General features: G+C 38.0%; 1 protein-coding gene across 1 annotated transcript in view; it reads left to right on the forward strand.

Moving 5' to 3' along the window:
• FAM13A (family with sequence similarity 13 member A) overlaps window positions 1-16,945 on the forward strand; it is a 109,734-nt gene that overhangs the window by 85,605 nt on the left and 7,184 nt on the right. The window contains exons 13-16 of the mRNA XM_023725108.1: window positions 6,514-6,609; window positions 8,358-8,441; window positions 14,319-14,515; window positions 15,098-15,199. Coding sequence (XP_023580876.1) covers window positions 6,514-6,609; window positions 8,358-8,441; window positions 14,319-14,515; window positions 15,098-15,199 — 479 coding nt within the window. The remainder of the gene's footprint in view (window positions 1-6,513; window positions 6,610-8,357; window positions 8,442-14,318; window positions 14,516-15,097; window positions 15,200-16,945) is intronic.

Here is a 16,945-nt window from a genome sequence, read left to right on the forward strand (position 1 = left end):
ATTTACCATCATTGTCCTTTATTCTTGTGTACCTCTCAGTGTCTTCATTTACCTTGGTCAAGTTGTGCTGGTTTCCCCCATATTGTGTACTGCCTTTCCCATCACCAGAATTAACATATGTCTACTATCTAGTAAGTGATTCCCCCTCCCATCCTTGGTAACCATCAAAGAACATTGCTTTCTGTGTGTATACCTATTTTTGACTATTTATAAAAGTGGTATCATGCAATATTTGTCCTTTCGTGTTTGACTTATTTTACTCAGCATAATGTCCTCCAGATTCATCCATGTTATAAGATGTTGTAAGACTCATTATTGTTCTTTATCATTGGTAGTATTCCATTGTATGTATGTATGTATCAAAATTTGTTTATCCATTCAGCCACTGATAGGCATTTAGGTTGTTTCCATCTTTTTGCTGTTGTGAATAATGCTGCAGTGAACATCCATCTTGTTAAGGATCTTCACTCTTTTTGCCTGACCCTTTACTTTACCAAGCATGATGTCCTTCTCCAGGGACTGGTCCCTTGTGATAACATCTTCAAAGTACATGAGATGAAGTCTCACCATCCTTGCTTCTATGGAGCATTCTGGCTGTACTTCTTCCCAGACAAATTTGTGCATTCTTCTGGAAGTCCATGGTATATTCGTTATTCTTCACCAACACCATAATTCCAAATGCATCAATTCTTCTTCAGTCTCCCTTATTCATTGTCCAGCTTTTGCCCAATGCAATACATCATTGATTTCTTGGCTACTGTTTCCATGGGCATTGATTGTGGATTCAAGTAAAATGAAATCCTTGACAACTTCAGTATTTTCTCTGTTTATCATAATAGTGCTAAGGAGCCTGGTGGTGCAGTGGTTAAGCACTCAGCTGCTAACCAGAAGGTCAGCAGTTCGAACCTATCAGCCACAGAGAAAGATGTGGCAGTCTACTTCTGTAAGGATTACAGCCTTGGAGACCCTATGGGGCAGTTCTACTCAGAATCGTCTCAACATCAATGAGTTAATATATAGTGACTGGTGGTTCAGTGGTAGAACTCTTACCTTCCATGTAGGAGACCCAGTTTCAATTCCAGCCAATGCACCTCATGCGCAGCCACCGCACATCTGTCATTGGAGGCTTGCATGTTGCTATGATGGCTAAACACCTTTCAGCTGAGCTTCTAGACTAAGATGGACTAAAAAGAAAGGCCTGGCAATCTGTTTCTAAGAATCAGACATTGGAAACCCTATAGATCTCAATGGTCCAATCTGCATCCCACCATAGGGATAGCACAGGACCAGACAGCATTTCGTTCTGTTTTACACGGGGTTACCACTTTCAGGCTGACTTGACAGCACCGAACAACATATATATACATATATTTGAGTTTGTGTTGAAGGATGCCTCTGAGTCATAAAACTGCTACAAAGAGAAGACAGAATGGGATGGATTCTTAAAACTGTTGCATTCTTGGCCCATGCACTGAGAAAAACAACAACTCTGTCTTCTTTCTTATCAGGTAATAACAATACATTGTCTGTGCAAAGATCAGTAATCCAAAATAGCAGATAACCAAGGATAGTATTTAGATATGGCTTTAGAATTTAACTTAAATTTGAACATGGCTATGTTTTCTGTCTTGTTAGTTTCCAAAGTTTTAAAACCTTGGGTGTCTGGTACAGAGGAGGTGGGGTGGGTGGCTGTGGAGAGTTGCACAGTAAATGATAGTTTTTACTTCTGTCACAATTATATGTTCTGTTCTCTGAGGCTTACCTGTTATTAAATGACTGAGTCAGGAGAACGAACGTACATTTTTTAGCACTCTTATCATTAGGAATATGAAATACTACTTCTTACCACTACCAGTTGCTGTGGACTCAATTCCAACTCATAGCAACCAAATGTGTGTCAGAGTAGAACTATGCTTCATAGGGTTTTTAATGGCTAATTTTTCAGAAGTAGATCACCAGGCCTTTCTTCTGAGGTGCCTCTGGGTAGACTCAAACCTTCAACCTTTCGTTTAGCAATCAAGCACGTTAACCATTTGCACCATCCAGGGACTCACTCCAAACCAGTTGCTATCAAGTTGACTCCAACTCATGGTTTAGTCCAGCCTTATTACTCCTTTTTCTTTCATCATTGTTTCAGATGAAGGAAGAACGTCTTTTTGACTCCAAATTCTAACATCTCATAGGCAGGGAAAAGTGCAGTAGGAAAGCTGAGTATCTTTTATTCCTGGTCCCAGGCCAGGCTCTCTGCTTGTCTCTGGAACATGATACTCCAACCTCCTCAGGAAAAGCAGAATTCACTTGTTATCTGGCCAGCTGAAAACCCAAGAGAGACCTTTTAATTCTTAGATCTATGATATTACCATGGACCCTGGATTCTAAATACCATTTGGGCAACAGCTTTTCTTAAAAGAAAAATAAGTGCTTCCAGAACTAACCTATTATTGCAAACACCCAGTTTTTCAGAAGAGCAAGTACTTTTGGGTTTTTGGGTTTTTGCTGAGTCTACCTATTCTGATTTAAACAGATGCATTTACGATCACAGGCCAAAACGGTTATCTGCTCCTTCTAGTGGCAGGTACACTTTTTTTTAACAAGGCTATTTGCTTTAACAGGGCACTATATGACAAACTGACATGTATATAAAAACACTCATTTAGACACCAGCACGTAATTCTCTGTTATTAAATTGGGTCCTTTTCAACATTTAAGGGTCTCATCAAAAGATCTTATCAGAGAGAAATAAAACAAATAACTGCAGCTTACTCTATTGCCTTCTTCAAATAGTACCCGTTGATAGTAAATGTGGAGCCCTGGTGGCGCCAGTTGTTAAGCGTTTGGCTGCCAACCAAAAGGTTAACAGTTCGAATCTACCAGCTGCTCCTCTGAAACCCTATAGGGCAGTTCTACTCTGTACTCTGTTCTGTAGGGCTGCCGTGAGTCAGAATTGACTCAAGATGGCAACGGGTTTGGTTGGTGTTTTTTTTTTTTTGATGGTAAATGTAGAGGAGGAAAGAAAAGTCCTTTAATCAGAGCTTCTGGGTTCTTTTTGAGTCTCTTCCTCATTGGTATTTACTCATGTGTTTTAAAACCTTAGAAACTAACAAGACAGTAAACATAGTCATGTTCAAATATAAATACAAATTCTAAAGCCATACATAAATACTGTAAGTCGGTTATCTGCTATTTTGGATTATCTGTTCTTCGTACAGACAGCCTACTGTCATTACCTGATGATAAAGTGCATGGGCCAAGAATGCAACAGTTTTCAGAATCCATCCCGTTCTGTCTTCCCCTTCTAGCAGTTTTATGACTCAGAGGTACCCTTCCACATACAAACTCGAACTAGTGTTTATTTTACTAGAAAATTTTGAGGTAATATAGCATCTTGTCTGTCTATACCATAATTTCTCACAAAGATGTGCATCTGTGCTACTGTTCAACAGTCCTTTTCATCTACTCGAAATAGAAAACGTCCTTTCTGAACAAAATATTAGAAAGGAATTTGGTTTGTCAAATTTGTCTTATTTGACTAATTTTACCAGCTAAACTTACTTCCACATTCCAAAGATGTTTCCAGCAAATAGTTAGGTACTAGCATGCTGGTCTGCAATGGGGAAATGCTGTCTTGTCAATATTATCATTGGTAAAAGTAGTATTCTTTTGGTCACTAAACCATCTGTCGTCTATCATGAACATCATATTTTATTGCACGTGTATTTCACGTGTCATGTGGCAACAATTAGGAAGTGCCCTAATCTTATCTGCAATATTTTTAATAGACAAGTCTTGTATTATGTCTTGTATGAAAAGGTTATTTCATGGGTTCCAGTCCTAAATTTTATCATTTTACATGTGACGTTGTGCAAGCCACTTTATTTCTGTTCTTCAGACTTATTTGTGGCTATCATTGAACTTTTATTGAAGTATAGCATAAATATAGAAAAGAGCCCAAATTATAAATATCTGTCTTGATGATTTTTCAAAAACTAGTGTAACCAGCACCCAGATCAAGAAGCAAAATGTTGCAAATCCTCTGGAAACCCTCCTCAACCCCTTCCAGTCTATACCACCCTCCTCCCACCCCCGCTCCCAGACCCCACCAATAGAAACCACTACTTTGACTTCTAAGGAGCCCTGGTGGCACAGTGGTTAAGTGCTCAGCTGCTAACCAAAAGGTCAGCAGTTCAAACCCACCAGCCCCTCTGCAGGAGAAAGATGTGGCAGTCTGCTTTCGTAAAGATTACAGCCTCAGAAACCCTGTGGGGCAATTCTACTCTGTCCTGTAGGGTCGTTATGAGTCAGAATTGACTCAACAGCAACGGGTACCTTGACTTCTAACACTATAGACTAGTTTTGCTTATTTTTTAACTTTATGTAAGTGGAATCATACAGTATATATTCTTTTATGTCTGGCTTATTTTACTCAGCATTGTTTTTGTGAGATTAATCCATGATGTTGCATGTAGCTGTGGTTTATTCCTTCTCAACACAATGTAGTATTTAATTTGTGGAAACATACCTTATCCATTCTACCGTTGATGAGTGTTTGGGTGGTTTGCAGTTTAGGGCTATTATAAGCAATGCTGATATGAATATTCATGTATATGTCTTTTGGTGAACATAAGTCTACTTTCGTTTGGTATATACTTAAGAGTGGAATTGATGAATCATATGTTCAGCTTTAATGAATACTGTCAAATAGTTTTCCACCCTTACCAGCAGTGAAGGAGAGTTTCAATTGTTCACTATTCTCGCTGACACTTGATATTACCTGTCTTTTCATTTTAGCCATTGTGGTGAGTGTGTATTAATAACACCTGTGTTGGATTCTCAGGTTTTTTTTTTGGATCTTCAGTTCTTTTTCATATAAAATAATTTGAGTTTCCTTCCAGCCTTGACAGTCATTTTTTTAAGAAACACTAATTTTTAAATTCCTTTTGGTACTGTAGATAGTAGAAGCAGAAAAATGTCAGCTGCCTTTTAATATTATGATAACAGAAGAGATACAAATAAAAACTTGCTATTATTATTAATGATAGAAGATAAATCCACAAAAAATATCTTTGCATGATGGCAGTATCATACCCTAGCTTGTGAAGTTTATCCTAACTATGCTTATAGTTGGTCACTTTGTGGCAGGCATATACAAAAGGCAGCAAATGATAATCCATTTATACATAATCTAGGGTTGCCTTCAAAGTTGAAGGCCCAAAAAGGCCCCTAAGAAAAATGGTCAAAGCCAGTGCTACTTGCCCTTTTTTATCTCTATAACTCCTGCCTTATTATATGTGGAATGGAAATAAAATGCTGAAGACAAACAGAAAACTTGTAGCAAAGATAACTTCATCTCCTTCCCCATTTAAATAACTAAGGGAAATAGACGCTCATCTGTGAATTAGGCCTATCTACCTATGGAGCACAGTTCTACTCTGACACTGGGGTCAAGTCAACAGCAGCTGGTGGTGGTAATGACGGGTTTATGCTTGAAATATCCACTTAGTCATTACACAAATATTTATAGAATATTTCCATTATATTAGGCACTGAAATAGCTACTAGGGATACAAAAACATAGACTCCTGCTCTCAAGGGGCTTACAGTCTAAAGGAGGAGACAGATATGTCAACAAATATTTATTATATAATGTAAAACTATCAGTGAAATTACAGGGTGTTCCCAGGGGGCAGTGGTGACAAAGAGGAGAGAATGAGGAAATCTTCCAGAATGGAGGATGTTGGAGGAAGGCTTCACAGAGGAGGTGGCTCTTGATCTGGAATTTGCCAAAAGAGCAAAGAAGAGACCATTCCAGGGCAGAAGGAACAAGGCAAGTAGCTAAGAGATTGCCTAGTTTGTTTATTACTTCTAGAGCTTGAGAATGATGAGGAAGAGGTGTAGCAGCAGATAATGAGGTTGGTTAGCTAGATGAGGGCCATGAGTGGCTTTAAATACTACACCAGAGAGTTCGACTTGATTTCTCCCCACTGCCCATGGAATCAGTCCTTTAGTTCAGTAAAAATTGTTGAACCCTGTGCCATATTTTAGAATACAAAGATAAGCCAATCCATTTATTCTTTCATCAAATGTTCCTTGAATCTTGTCATTAAATACACAACAATTTCATGAGATAGAAAGACATGTAAATTAATTGATTACAGAACTGCAGGATATGTATTACAATAGAAATACACGTTTCTTCTTTCCTAGAACCAGAGAATAGTTAATAGTCTTGGAATTCTGAACCTTGAGGAGTTTTAAGCAGGGATCTAATAATGATCATAGTTTTGTTTTAGAAAAAGCAGTACTGCTGATGGAGTAATTTCCAGCATGCTGGTGGCTGAAGTAGATATTTTAAATATTTATTGACTAAGTAATGCTGTCATATTAAATAAATATTGTAAGAATGGCAAGACTTAAGTTGAATCATCTGTGTTCATTCCGGGACCACAAGGCCCCAGAGCTGGAAGCGTGGACACCGTGAGCAGTCGTCTCAGCTCTCTTATTCTTGCTTTTCAGGTAACAAAGAATGAACGTCAGGTGATGAAGCCACTATATGACCGGTACAGGCTGGTCAAACAGATCCTGTCCCGAGCCAACACCATACCCATCATTGTGAGTACAATACCTTTTGTGGTTGACTACCTGGTTGAATGTGCCCTGGATATATTAATAGGCCCTAACCTGCTTTCTCATTAAAGAATAGGCTATCATAGTTGCACCAGCCGTTGATAGCTATGGCCCACAAGCTCGAGGAATGAAGAATTTATCAAAGACTTCTGAGGATGCATTTGCCGAAAATGAGCAAATCTGAAACTGAAAGTATTTTTTTCCGTTTTGGGAGACATGCATTGACTGTATACATCCAGCTCACATGTATTAGACCAAGCACCCCACCCTCTCCTCAGGAACAGGGCACCAAGGGGACAGGGGCTGTGATTTCTCTAGACTTCTCCCACTCCGGAGAATGCTTCTCTGATCCTAAGGGCTCCTCTGTTAATAAAGAATCTTTTCTCCCCCTGAAAGAGAGGGATAAACCCCATGTGAATCGTAATGAGGGAGAAGAGCCAATAGGAATTTCAAGCGAGAGATGCCCCTCTTCTTCTTGGAGGATGTGGAGAAGTATAGGGAATGGAAGAAGAGGAAGGTAATCTAATAATTGTGAAGTTGCCCTCAGTGGCCACCAGCCTCATACTGAGCTGGTTTGGGGCCCCTATGTTTTTATTTTATCAAGAGTAAGGAGCAGCAACCGCCTGCAGCTCCGGGTTAGCCTTTCGGGCACTGGCCAGCATGCTGTCATCCCCTGTCAGTCTCGGCCTTTGGCCTTTCCACTGCCTGGTTTATGAGTGGGTTGTTAACATCCTGACCATCTCTTGGGGAATTATTTGCCTCTGTTGCAGTGCTCTCATCTCCAGGGGCCTTGGAACTTCCTCTACTGGCTTTTAGGCTTTTTGATAAGCAGATACAACTTCACTTTTATTGAGATGCATATTCATTTTAGCTGCTTCTCTTATCTAGCGCTTCCTTGTTTATTTCTAGGCCTAAAATATGGTCTTTTTTAATTCTTGTAATATTGTACTCGTCCATATGAATGAGGGAGGTTCCAGAGACCTCAAGCAAGTATATTTGAAGAAGGCAACTCTTCTGGAAATTTCCAGCAGAATAGCAAGTAAACTAACAAATACCCACTGCCATCGAGTCGATTCCGACTCATAGTGACCCTATAGGACAGACTAGAACTGCCCAATATAGGGTTTTCAAGACTGTAAATCTTCACAGAAGCAGACTACCACATCTTTCTCCCCAGAGCAGCTGGTGTGCTCGAACTGCTGACCTTTTGGTTAGCAGTTAAGCGCTTTAAGGAATCTTTTTCATTCTCCAGTTAGGAGCCCTTGTGTCCTTAAAGGAGCCCTAGTGGCTCAGTGGTTAAGAGCCATGGCTGCTAACCAAAAGGTCGGCGGTTTGAAATCAGATAACCTTTGAATTGCTTGATCAGCTTACGTTATTCTCGGCTTATTATAGTTGAAGTGTTCTTGTAGTTATTTGTGATTGGGGAGAAAAGAGGGTGGGAGGCAGGTGTTTCTCTTCAGGTTTTCCCACAGTTTTTGGTTAAGGTACTAATGTGCTGTTCTTGTGCTAATGTGTCCTGCTTGGTTTGGGGGGGGGGGGCTTTGAAGTGAAGGAGCAATTTAGAGAAAAGAACTTCCGTTGTTTCAGGTTTTCCTGGGAATATTTTAGGGGAGGGGCTAGGGTATTGAATTAAAATACGGTATAAAACACTGGTGAGGTCACAGGAGGTAGAGAGAGCTGAGGGGCAAGGGAAGGGATTTGCAGTGTAACCTACTTGTTAACTCCTGTCGCAGGGATCCCCCTCCAGCAAGCGGAGAAGCCCTTTGCTGCAGCCAATTATCGAGGGCGAAACTGCTTCGTTCTTCAAGGAGATAAAGGTGAAGACCTCCAGCTGCTATCCCGTTGCTAAATCTGCCTCAGTTCCTTCCTTCCTCCCTCCCTCATGTAAATGGAAACGGGTTGTAATTGGGCCTTTTGGTGCTGGCTTCTTATAGTGTTTCTTCGAGATCAGTAGCTGAGTATAACCAACTTTGAACGATTCCTGTTGATTTTCATTATAGACTGGCTGGTTTCCTTATTTTCATTTCATTCGCCACCCCCACCCCCTTTTTTTGGTTTGTTTTTGTTTTGTTGTCATTTTGTGCTTTTATGTTGCTTCAGAGATCATTATTTTGTTCCTTTTTTTTTTCACAGTGATGTTTTAATGATGTTTTATAATTAACCCATTTGGGGAATGAATTTTCTTTATTCCAAAATTTGGTTAAATTACCTCATTGAGAAACTAAAAAAAAAAATCATATTTACTGAGTTTATAGAAAAACCAAAATTAACAAAAGCAATACATATATGTATATTTATATGTATATATATTTTAGAAGAAAATGTTGCTGTTGAGTCAATTCCAACTCATAGCGACCCTATAGGACAGAGTAGAACTGCTCCATAGGATTTCCAAAGAGTGGCTCATGGATTTGAACTGCCAACCTTTTGGGCAGCAGCCATAGCTCTTAACTGTTGGGCCACCAGGGCTCCTTGTGTATATATATATATGGAAGCCTGGTGGTGCGGTTGTTAAGTGCTTGGCTGCTAACCAAATGGTCAGTAGTTTGAACCCACCAGCTGCTCCAAGGGAGAAAGATGTGGCAGTCTGCTTCCATAAAGATTTATAGCCTTAGAAACTCTGTGGAGCAGTTCTACTCTGTCCTATAGGGTCACTATGAGTCGGAGTGGACTTGACAGCAACAGGTATATACACACCCACACAATGAAAAAGTATAATTTTATTGACAAATATTTTAGTTCTCTTGGACACATTTGTTGCTGAAATTTCACCTGTTCTTCCCCCCTCTTGCCTTTCTCTGGCACATTTACTCCTCAGTACTAATGTTGTAATCTGCTCTTTTATCTGTGAATATGGTGCTTTTGACCAGCAGACACTGGAACATATGCTCTGATTTTTTTTTCCCAGCAGTAGTTAAATGTTTTATATAGATAATCCCTTCAACCAGTGGCTACTTCTGCTAAAATGGGATGTGTAATGTGTGGCCACGGATCGTAGTGGTTTTTTGTAGGGACCTAATTGGCCTATACTAGGATCAACCTCTTTCATGTTTTTGTCTCCAGACAACTGAACAAACTGGACTGCCTCATACAGGACTCTGTAGGTGAAAAATCAGCCAGTGACTGTTTTAAAATCAGCGCTTTTTTTTAAATAGCTGTTTAAAGTCAGAAGGGAGAGTTAAACTCAAAGCAGGAGTGAGTTTTAAGAGTTTTGCTTGTCATTCTTCTCTGATAATTTTAAGTTGGCTGGGTAGTTATTTATTTACTGTATGTAGTTAGGAATGATTATGTCACAATATGGAGACTCTTTACCACTGAGGGATAGCAGTTGAGAACCTCTCCATTTTCTTGCCTGATTCTCATCATTATAACTGAGGTAAGGTACCATAAGCTACAAAATCTTGTCTCTTATTTACTCCATTCCTTTTCTTACCTCTTAACCTTCTTAAATACTTCATATGCCTTGTTTTAAGGTATTAGGCAGTGATGGTGCTCACTATGTGTGTTATTTTTAAAAGAACTTGTTTTATGAAAGTGCTCTGAACTTAGTACTGGGAAATTTGGACCAATATGCTGCATTGTGTCTTAAAAATTGGAGCTATTTTTCTAAGAATAAGCCTTGATGTTTATGAAAGAAGACAAATTTTGTCTAACTGGTTATCTAACACAAAAATTAAACCACTGTGATTGAAGAAATGTGGGCAGTGGTGTATATGAAAATTAGCATGTTTCTCTTAGGAGCATGCTATAGAACTGTTACTAGATAAAAATGTGTTAACACTCTAAAATATGATACTTAATAAAATTGCCTCATTAAATGAATTGAAGATATACTAATGATGCTCTTTTTAAAAGGGGACATTCTTCCAATTTTTATTCTTTAGCTTAGTTTGTTTTTTGGCCATGACTTTCATTCCGGACCACATAATGGTCAGAATTTCAGACGATTTTGTAATAATTACATTGCTTTTATAAATAGTGCTGTCTTCTGGTTCATTTCATTCCAATTGGCCAGACTTATTAATATGTATTTGGATTGTTCTAATTCTTGGCAACCCTGATACAATTCAGAATTTGGTATGTGTACAGATAAGAAGATTGTAAGTATTTTCTTTATAAACCATCCCTGGTTTTAAATGCTTATGCGAGGGAATCAGCTATGTATTAAATAGAGCCAGATCAAGTTCTGAAGACCTAGGTCTTCCAGCCCAAAGAAACCTAGAGATCATCTAGCCAATTCTCCTATCTAATCTAAGAATCTCTTCTAAAACTTCTCTGTCAGAATAGAGACAGTGTCCGTAAGAAAAGATTTCATCCTCAGGTTGAAAAGTTTATAGCATTGGGGAGAGTAAAGTAGCTCATTACATGGGCTGAGCTTCAGTTATAGGTAAAAAACTTATTTTATAATTTTAAATTATAAAAATATAATTGTATAATATATAATTCTAGAATATATAATAACTTGATAAATATATATAATATATATCACAATTAATGAAAATTATAACGTTCATAGTTTTGTTAATTGATTACTTTCTACTTAATGGGCTTAATTTTGCCCTCTGGAGCAAAATGGAATAAGCATACTGCTTCTACCCTGAAAGCACATCATATATTTACAGTCAGCTGCCCTGCCTACTCCCACCCATGCCCTGTACAAATCTTTTCTCGAAGTTCTTCTTACTATTCCTCAGGTGTTAGGAGTTCCAGACCTTTTACCGTTCTAGTGGCTCTGCTTTCTACACATACACACTAGTGTATTTATACCCCCCTTAAAAACTGAAATCCAGAACTGGGTGTTTTCTAGAAATGGTTTAACCAGGATGGTGGACCACAGAACTAGGCCTGACCTTGATCTGGACAGCAAAGTCCCTTTCAGTTCTACAAGTATGGACTGTATGACTCTCAGTGTATCATAAGTTCATTTTAATCACTACGGTATGGCATCTCAACCTCAACGCCGTTGACATTTGAGGCCACATAATTCTTTGTTGTGGTGGGCTGTCCTGTGACTTGTAGGATGTTTACCAGCATCCCTGGCCTCTGCCTACTAGATGCCAATGGTACCTTCCCACCCCAGTTATGAGAATCAAAATGTCTCTAAAACATTGCCAGATATCTCCTAAGGGACAAAATTGTCCCCAGTAGAGAACCACTGCTCCAGGGCCATGTCTCATTGTTGACTCACACTGTGCTATGGTCTTGTGCAATCCCAGCTTCCTTTTCTGTCGATTATTGTCTGTGTGTCCAGGTTTGTTTTTTTTTTCCCCCTAATTATAGGCCCTTACAGTTTTCTAATTTTTCTTTTTCTTTTTTTTACTTATATGTCAGCCTTATGAGATAGATTAAATGTAGGTTTTGTATTCCACCATATAAAATGTCCCTACCTATTTGTATTATTTACATATCTTGTGAATATGGCTTTTATGTCTTTATCCAGGTGATTGGTAGGATACTGAGTAAGGCAGGGTCAGGTGAGGAGCCTCCTACAGGCTTCCCTCCAGGTTCACGTCGCCATTGCATCATCATTCTGCCTAGAGTTGGGCGGTCAGCTTTCCTTTTGGAGATTTGGCCCACCCTTCTCCTTACTGAAATCCAGATATTCTGCTAATCCTACCTAAAAGGAAGAATGGTTAGTTTTCATGACTTGCTTTTAAGGAGCCAGTACTAGTCACTGTTGGTCACTGATTTTTTTTTCCCCTATTACTCATACATTATCTATATATTAATTCCTTCTAGAATATAGCCAATATTCACAACAATCTTATGGTCTTATAATTTGAAGATCCATCTATTGTGATATTTTTTTTCCCATGATTTTCAAAGGTTACTGAGAGTAGTTTTGTTTAGCTTCATCTCAAAGAACAGTGAGTGCTCACCATGTGCATGGCACATTTCACATTCGTTAAGTTCTCTCAGAACCCTGGGGGATAGTTTGATAAGGCCAAGACACCTGACTTCATTAAGGGTGGCTAGGTGCTTCTTTGTAACTTCATTTCTGACCTGTCTTAGGCTTTAATACTCTCTTAATAATAGTTATTTGTATTTCTCTTTTAAAACAGACTTACAAACTGTTTAACAGACTGTTATTGAGCACCTACCATATACAGACATCAGCCAAGTTCTGGGGACAGTAGTGAACCAACAAGCTGAAATTCCTGTTTCTGCTGAGTTTATAGTCAGGTGGTTTCCACCTTATCTTCCTCATCCAAGGAGGGGGAAGCCTGGCCACTTATTTGTACCCCCTGTGTGCCAGGTACCTTATTAGGTACTTTACACACATTATTTCAGTTAATTCTTATAAACACTCCATAGATAGGAATTGTTACTCCTCCCCAGAAGGAGAAATTTTATTGTAAAGAATTATTAATTTAAAAGTCATTTTTATTCTATGTAAATTTTAATAAATATAAAAAATGAGACATTGACGTCCATGGACCAAGTAAAGAGATTGAAGATCTGGAGCCATAGCTGAGAGAATTTGGAAAAGCCACCTAGCTTTTGCCACTTTTACTTTCATGTCTTCATAATAAGACTTTCATTGTAGTCATATAATCCTTTTCTAGTTTAGTTTGTTTGTCCACCTTATTTCCTTCCAGAGGCACCATTATAAGCACACCAAAATATATGAAATGAAAATCTGCCACGTGCATTTTACAAACTTGTCCTTTGACTTCCTGTGTTGACTACTCCTGCCTGCCTCCTGAGATTTATTTGCTGCCTTGGCATTGAAGCTGCTAGATTTTACTGTAACAACTGATGCTACACTTTCTGTTGTTCGTGTAGCTGTATTCCTAACCAATTTTTTAACTTTCTGAGATATTAACATATTCTCTTCTGGTCTGACTGTACATTTTGACAGTAAATTTACTCCTTTTAAATTCTTTCTTTCAGCCTCTGATGTTATTCATTCCTTCGACTTACATAGCTTTAAATTGGTGCTAAGAATTAGTTTGACTTCGTTGTTTTTCTATTGGCATTATCATCAAAACAGACAGAGAATATCATACTTTTCTTAGAATCTCGAATGCTGGAAGATAAGTTGTGACCCTTGGAAGCTCCTTAGAAAAAATTATGAATTTTATGATGCCAGTAATGAGGAGATAAATGTTTTCATCTTCTCAAAAGTTTCCTAAAATTTTGTGCTTCAAGCAGCCATAGACTATTTTAGAAATATTTATAATATATACTTTTATTTGTAATAATATATTTTAGAAAGGCTGAATTGTTCTATTTCTGAAAATGCTCTTAGTATAATAAGAGATATTTTGAGGTGCACAAGTAATAGAGTCTTTAAGGCACTGATTCCTGGTGATGGGTTTTGTTATGTGCTGTCACAGAGCTGGAAGTTTTTAGGCTTTCCTGGCTCTTTTGATTTAGGATACAATGGTGGTTTCTTCCTACTCTCAGCCTTGACGAGTGTTAATAGCGCTGTAAGCTGAATGTTGAGAACACGTTTTATAGTCTACTTTCCTACTGAGTGGCTGCATTTAGTGTGTGTATTATTTAAATTGTACATATAAATATTCAATAATCCATAATGCACCAAATGTGTTATTAAATATAGATATAGACAAAACTGGAAACATACTTATATGATGTCTGGATAATTAGATGATTGTTAAATGATGCTTCAAATGTAAGTGTGCCAGAAAAATAACCAGATTTTTATTGGGGTTACTGTGTATCTCCAGGAAGAAGAGGAGGGCTCAGAAGACGATACCAACACAAAGCTGGACTTCACAGTCACCCTGAAAACTGATTTCAGTGCGCGTTCCTTTCTGGACCAACTTGAAGATGATGCTGATGGGTTTATTTCTCCGATGGATGATATGATGCCATCAAAGTGCAGCCAGGACACAGGGCTTTCCAATCTCCACGCTGCTTCAATGTATGTCAAGTTGTTGTTAATTGTTGTTAAACTGTTTCAGTGAAAACAACTTTCTTAAATTTTATTTTTAGCCTTTGTGTTTAAATAAACTGGCTGACAAAGTACAAGCGAATTATCTAGGGTTGTTTATGTGGATAAAATTATTATTTTTTAAATTTTCTGGCTCAATATTTTTATTTTCTTCATCCCGTATTATTTGAAGGAGCTTTTGAGATCTTGCTTAGACAACCAGAAGGTCTCTATAAATGGCATTTTGCAATTCTGTACTCCACAGCTCATAATTTAACACACATTGAGCACAGATGTCATCTCTTTCTCTCAAAGCAAAATATGACAAAGCGCCATGGGATTTCACAAGCCCTAAGAATTCATAAGTAGTAGGATCCTATAGAAGCTATTTTTATTGTCAGCTATCTGGGCTTTCAAGAGATAGAAAACCTCCATTCTGCTGACCCTAAAGTTCCCTCAACATTTTTTGCATTTACATGTTTCCCCCTTCACAACCCCATTGAGTTGCACATTCATTACCTTTCTAACATTTTAGATTTAATGCAATTCTCTTGACATTTTCTGCCCTATTAGACCTGAACTCTTGGAACACCTTCAGGAAATGAGAGAAGAAAAGAAAAGAATTAGAAAGAAACTTCGTGATTTTGAAGACAGTTTTTTCAGACAAAATGGAAGGTAGTGCATTTGTTTCCCCTCTTCCCCTGCGCACACCCATCCCCTTTCTCTTCTGTCAGATCTGTGGAATACCTCCAAAATGGGCACAGCTCGGCATCCTCCCTGCAGCCCAGTCCATGGGTGTGTGCCCAGGGACCCTTAAGAGATTTACTCTGAGATGATGAGGTCTGTGCCATCCCTCAGGAAGAAGTGCCTGTTGGATACTGTCCAAGACTGATGCAGATTCAGCTAACATTTTTAAAACTACCTGTCACATCAAATTCTAGTCTGAAATGAGCAACTTGAAGCTGAGTCTCCAGTTGACAGCACTGTTGGGTTTTTTTTTCTGTAAGAAATTAGAGGGAGAAATAAGGAAAGGGGACTCTAAATAGTGCTAGTTGTTAAGCTTATTTTAAAAGCAAAGATGATAGGTGCCAAGTTTGAATGAGAAATATTTATGAGAAGCAGTAAGTCCATCTGGTTGATAGGTTGCCTTTCTCCAGTGAGTTTTAAAGTATAATTTAATCATCCTCAAATATCATTATGCTGAGAAGTAAATAGCCTTCCTTGTTTGCAAGTGACTGCATAGAATGTTGTACTCAAAACCACATCATATGCCCAGGGATAGAACAGGGAATAGATTTGCACCTCTTGTGTTGAAGTTAAGTTTTATCATTTTGAATTTATTTGAATCCAAATTATTTAAACTATGTATATATAGTTTCTTTTAATTCCTCTTTTATACTTCTGGAAAATACTGGGAAATAAATGCACCATAAAAATTAACTTTGGCATTTAAAGTGCATTACATTCCAATTTATTTCAATTATTGTATAAATTTATTTTTAGGATTTCTTATTTGGATCTGTCCTGTAATGACTTTCAGAAGATTTATATACATTTTTATACCTAAATGTTGTTTTTCTTTTCCTATGCATTATGGAATACTTAGAAAATATAGATAAGCAGGTAAAGAAGAGAAAATAATAATAATACCCAAAGAAGTAATATCCAAAGACAAACCATGATTAATGTTTTGATGTGTTTCCTCCCAATCTTTTTGTAAGCATATTTTTTATTTATGTCTGTTTCTTTTTTTCATATCATTTAGTCACATCATGTACAGATATACACGAGCAACAACATTTAATTATGTAACCTGCACAGGTTTTAAGAAAAAGTATAAAAAAGTTTTAAGAAAGCATAATTGATAGGTATTATCATAAATATTTAGAACTGTAAGAGACTAAAGATATCATAGAACATGGTTCCATCGCCTTATTTTACACAAATAACGCAGTCCTTCTACATTTGTTTGCTAACTGCTCCCTCCCCCCACAAGGTATTTTTGTTTTGTAAGCGCACTAGGCTAATTTTTTTTTACAGCAGCGTAAGGCACTTATGAAAATACCTCATGAGGGGAGGGAGGATTGGCAAGGTGTGTGTTATTCACGTAAAAATACAGTACTTCATGTCTGCGCAGAATGAAACCCCTCAAAGGGCAAAACTAGGACTAGGCATCAGATGTTTGCATTCCTAAACTGCTGTTCCCATCACAGCCTCCTGCAGAGAAGCCACCTAGAATTCTTTCCTAGAACAAGGCAGGGCACAAATAAAATCCATTTATATTTAGTTCACTGAACAAATTAAATAAGCCTTTCCCGTATTTCCTCCTTAATGATGAGAAAAGGAAGCCTCGTCTTGGAATGTTTAACTTTCGCGTTTCAAAGTGAAATAAGACACAAGACTGTGTGTTGGTTAAAAGCA

Source organism: Trichechus manatus, unplaced genomic scaffold (genome assembly GCF_000243295.1).
Source record: "Trichechus manatus latirostris isolate Lorelei unplaced genomic scaffold, TriManLat1.0 scaffold00286, whole genome shotgun sequence".
In the NCBI taxonomy this organism is placed as follows: Eukaryota; Metazoa; Chordata; class Mammalia; order Sirenia; family Trichechidae; genus Trichechus; species Trichechus manatus.